The sequence below is a fragment of the Glycine max genome, chromosome 1 (genome assembly GCF_000004515.6).
Source record: "Glycine max cultivar Williams 82 chromosome 1, Glycine_max_v4.0, whole genome shotgun sequence".
NCBI lineage: Eukaryota > Viridiplantae > Streptophyta > Magnoliopsida > Fabales > Fabaceae > Glycine > Glycine max.
The window spans coordinates 37,341,665-37,346,932 of NC_016088.4; the positions used below are offsets into that span (position 1 = coordinate 37,341,665).

Here is a 5,268-nt window from a genome sequence, read left to right on the forward strand (position 1 = left end):
ATATATATATATATATATATATATAATATGTGTGTGTGTGTGTGGGTACACAAACTAATAAAAAAAGTTCCATCATTAACACCATCTGAGCTAGCATCATTATGGTACGCTAAAAAAATATTTTTTACTCCATTATTTTTTTAACATAAAATTATTTATTATTTCTTATGTTATAATATTTATTTAATTTTCAATAAATGAAAAAGAGATAGAATATTTCCCCTTATTTCATGCCAATTTTAAAGAGGGGACAATTTTTTTAGTATGTCATGCAAGAATATTTTCGCTCCTTGTTTTCTTCTCCCGAACAAACGATGAAAATTTGAAATTTTTATCCTATTTGTTTTTAATATTCTTTTTACTCTATTTCTATGTCAATTACTTATATTGTGTGTGGTTGGATGGAAAGAAAATAAAAAAGAGAAAGAAAAAAAAATTAAAATGGAAAAAAGGTAAAATGAAAAATCTAATTTTTTATGTTTAGAAATCCAATTTTTCTCGCCTTTCTTTTAATTTTTTTTCCACAAAAAAATAATATATTGTTATTAATATTTTCTTTTGTATCAATTTTTCTTTTGATATTCAAACATCCCATTAACTGTTAGTCTGTCACAATTTTTATTTGCAGAATTTTTAAAATTAAACTATATTTTGAGTTTATAATTAAATATATTTCATTAATTTAAAATTATATTTAAGTCAGTCTTTAGTTAATAATTACAACTTTTATGTTGCACTGGATAATGTTCCGTAAATTTGATCTTGGCAATGTCTATGACCCACAGGCTCAGTCCCATCATCATATATAGAAACTGAAACCATTGGCGTCATATGAACTACTCCTCTTCCTTTCTGATTTTATATCATCCCAATATATATTTATAGTATAATAATATTTTTTTCTGGTTTGGAGTAATTATTAAGATTATGTCACAAACTGTGAAAGATACCATAACACCTAGTTACCACTTACTTTATTAATGTTAATCTTCCTCATCTTTTTTGTTTTCTTCAATGCCCCCACACCTCTTGTTTCTATGCAAAACCTGTTTATGTTTCTCTGTTCTCTGTATGCTCACTGCACGTTTTCTGTTCTTGTCTGCACTGTCACTGTCTTCAGCCACACCAAGAGTCCCTCTCTTGCACTTGCACACCAATCTTTACACACACACTCTCTCTCTCTCTCTTTCTAACCAGCATTGGAGCCTTGAAAGCATGGAACTTTCCTTAACCTGTTCCATAACTTGAAACTTCTAGAATAATGCATTAATGGGGTTGCAAGCAAACGTCACCTAATCCATTTCTCAATTTTTTTTATACCCTCCAACTTCTCTTTCTTTGTTTTGTTTTTGTTTTATTTATATATGCACTATTCTTCTAGCAGAAGAGGTGCTTAGCTTTGAGGTTTGAAAAATTTTGTTTTTTTTCTCTCTTCAAAAATGTCAAGTCTACAGTTGTGTCATGTGGTGGATTTGGAGCAAGGGAGTCTCAGTCACCACCGTTCTGTGAGTGGCAGTGACATGAGCATGTGCTTTTCTGATGCTGAGAATGGTTCATGCTATTCCCATTTCTATTCAACAAATGGTGACCCTTATGATGATTACACCATTGGTTGTGTTTCTGATGCTGAGGATTCAAGGAAGGCTTCTTCTGTCACTGATTGTTCAGTGGAGGTGGAAATTGAAAGTGGGGTTCCTGAAATTAAGGTGCATTTGGCCAAAGTGGAGAGGGATTGCAGAATTTGCCATCTTGGTTTGGAGAGTGATAGTCAAGAAGAGTCTGGAGTTCCCATTGAATTGGGCTGTTCTTGTAAGGATGATTTGGGTGCTGCTCACAAGAACTGTGCTGAGGCCTGGTTCAAGATTAAGGGGAATAGGTGAGTTTATTATTCTTTAATTTAAAGCTTATCTTTTCTTAGGTTGTGTTTGGTTTTCAATTAGAACTTGGAAGTCTCAAAGTCTGCTGCTGAAAAAGTAGAATTGAAAAAGCCTCTTGTTTGGTTTTTAATTAGGTCAATTGTAAACTGAGTTTTGCCTCAATTTTGTCTTGAAACTCAATTTGAAATGGAAGGAAAGAGGGAATTGTTTTTGCAAACACATTTATGAAACTTGATTTTTATTTTAATTTTCGTCATTTTAGAAAAACTGAAAATAGAGACCCAAATTTCATTGATTTGTTGCATTGGGAATTTGAGCTTATTAACTACTCATATCATGCCATGTAACTGCTTGCAGAAAATTTTACGATTACTTACATCTTGTGTTTAGTTGAAGGGTATGGATATGATACTCAAAACTGCAGTGTAGAAAAATTCTGAAGTGTAAGTGAAGTATTTAGTTGGCAATTTAACTTGTGGATGGTTTAGTTAAATTTTGAGTATAAGGAACAAAACTTTTAAGGCAACAAGTTCCATCGTTTCTTCATGAGAGGGGAATGTTATAGAAGATTACATTATTTAAAGAAGACTTAAAGAGAAAGGCACAAAGCATTAGCTAGTCTTACTGATTAGCTGAGTTGTGCAAGCAAAGTGGAATTCCTTGTTGCTTTGTCCCTTTTCAGAAATTAAGGGATTTTCATATTATTTCTTTTTCATTATCTTTATCTCAATCAAAGTGGAGATTTGATGCCTTCGCCATTTAGTTCATGTATTTGGGATTTTTTTTTTTGACTTGGTGGATGCTTATAGCTTGATGATGTGTCATCAAAGATATTTTAACCCAAAAAGTTAAGAATTTGTGGAATTTTGTTCATTTATGATGTATGATGATATCAACTTTTAGTATGCTTAGTTGTTTTGCTCATCACAAGATAGATCCTGGTCAAAGAACTTTAAGGTAAATTATTGTCACACTGCATGTAAAGGTTCAGCATGTCACTTGCATATAGTAGAACAGTTAAAACCTGTACTCATTGTCACTGTGCTAATCCCTAATTTTAATAGCAATACATAAATTGTAACCCAATATAATGCTATAATTTTTTCCGGTCTTAATGCAAGATAGTGAACCTATTTTATTGATGGATTATCTGTTCTCTATGTTTGGGACCATCTATGGAGGCAGGATCTATGGATAACTTATCTAGTTGCTGATGAGGTGGAGAGAGAGAGGATAACCTAGTGGTGCCATGGTCACCCCTAATTTTTGTGAAGTTTTTTTAAATTACTGTAAAATTATATTGTGGTCCCCTAAAATTAAAAAATATTTGTCTTATCTATATAATTTATTTATTTTCTCTTATTTTGTTTTTGTATCGATATAGTTATGTACTTATATTATTTATAAAAAGATATTATTTATTTATTAAATTTCGGGCATATGTTTGTAACCCAAAAATAAAATAAAATTCTAACATATACTATGCTTATAAAAGTTTAAAATTTCTTTACTAAGCCGTGCTACTTGATCATAGCCTCCCTTAAGCCAAAGTTATGGCTCTGCCCTTGCGCATGATTAGTGGTATAATTAAGTGAAACAGAATATGAATATGTTCTCTGTTCTTTGACATACCAATTGATGTTTTTGTTTTATTGATGGAAAATTCTTGAAATAATCTTTTTTCTTAATGGGTTTAAAAGAAGGTGCATGGTTTACCATGTGATTTTGTCTTAGTCCCACCAAAGACAAGTGTAGATTTGTAGAAGGTATCAAGTAGGAATCAGAATCTGTCTGGTATGACATCTTAGTAGAAACACATACGTTAACTGACACACTTTCATTCAATTTGAATAAAATTCCGTAGTTGCAAATAGTGAGGGAATAATTGCTCTACCCTTCCACTATGTCCATATTCTGTGTATGAGCTTCCAAACTCTTAGGATTTGGTTAATGTACTAAGTTTTTGGATGTTGACTATGTGGCCTTTTCTTTTCCATCTAGTTTCTATCATGCATTGCCAATGCTATGTGAGTTCTCGTTTGCTGGTTTATTTTGATTTTTCTGTTTAGGAGGGGATAATAATGCCCCTGATCCTGATACATAGCATGTACTAAATGGTACCAACAATTTTTCATCTGCTCTCTCTCTTCTGTTTCACTTAAAGTAATACCTTGATGGGATTTATGATATCTACTTTCTTCTAGTTGTGTAACCTCACAATTATAACTTTAGCAATTTACACGAACATCTATCTCTTCAGTTTAAAAAATAGGTTAAATATGTTTTTAGTCCATGCAAATAGAATAAAGTGAATAACTAAGAAGATACAATTTATTTTTGAGAAACTAAAAGTGAACATTACTTTATTTGCAAGGACTAAAATTGTTTTTTTACTTGTTACCGTGACTTTGGTGCAAAGTATCTATTGACTCTACCGATAATTAATCTCAATCTGAAAGGCATGACTTCCATGTTGACTAAAATTGTATTTGACTCCTAATTAATTTTTCTGTTTTATTTTCTGCTTGTTTAAATTCAGGACATGTGAAATATGTCATTCAGTTGCACGGAACGTTTGTGGGGCAAATGAGGAGACAACACAGACATCGAGTGACAGCAACAATGCTAATAATGCAGCATCCACAATCTCAACATCAGCAGAACCTCGAAGATTTTGGCAAGGCCATCGTTTCCTGAATTTTCTGCTTGCTTGTATAGTTTTTGCGTTTGTCATATCGTGGCTTTTTCACTTCAATATGCCCTCGTCGTAATTTTCTAAAGCAAATATTATATATAGCTTTTTTCATTTTAAATATAATTTAAAGAAAATGAAATCTAGTTTAATGTGGGAGGCGGTGAAGAGAAAGAGGGAAAAATAGAAAGGAGAAACCAAAATCTAAAATCCATAGAGAATTGTTTCCTAGAGAGAACTAATGTTCATACATTTTAAGGCCTTACTGGGGCTATGTAAGTAGGCATTATATCATTCATCCTTGCCTCTATGCAAGTCAACAGTTTGTGACTTAGTCATTTATGTTGTGCGGTCTTCTTTAATATTGGGTCTTTCTTTATAGTGATTTCTTATTGAGACAAAGGTATATAGCAGGGAGCTTGTCTCATGTCTATAATGTTTAGAAAAAAAAATTCCCCCTATTACTCTATTTTGCAAAATCAATGTGATTTTGGATAAATACTTAATGTACTTTAAAAGAGTTTTTTTTAGTAAGTTGATCCTTCCTCTTGAGAAATATTTTTTCTCAAAAAGTTTATATCATTTTGAGTCTGTTATGGATATATTATGTTATCTGTTTCGGGATAAATATCAACTTTACATGTCATGAACATGTGGCACAAAACATAGATACATGAAGATTGACTTAAGGATTACAAG

General features: G+C 31.8%; 1 protein-coding gene across 1 annotated transcript; it reads left to right on the forward strand.

Annotated features, from left to right (window-relative positions):
• Positions 1–838: 838 nt before the first annotated feature.
• LOC100812277 (uncharacterized) lies at positions 839–4,706 on the forward strand. Its single transcript, XM_003516868.5, has 2 exons — positions 839–1,876; positions 4,417–4,706. The coding sequence occupies exons 1-2, from the start codon at positions 1,440–1,442 to the stop codon at positions 4,646–4,648; spliced, it is 669 nt and encodes a 222-aa protein (XP_003516916.1). The 5' UTR covers positions 839–1,439; the 3' UTR covers positions 4,649–4,706.
• Positions 4,707–5,268: the final 562 nt, after the last annotated feature.

Excerpts from the sequence above, each read along its gene's own strand:
- LOC100812277 (XM_003516868.5), top strand. The coding sequence starts at position 1,440 with ATGTCAAGTCTACAGTTGTGTCATGTGGTGGATTTGGAGCAAGGGAGT. Across the intron at positions 1,877-4,416 it reads TTCAAGATTAAGGGGAATAG|GACATGTGAAATATGTCATT; the intron begins GTGAGTTTATTA and ends GTTTAAATTCAG.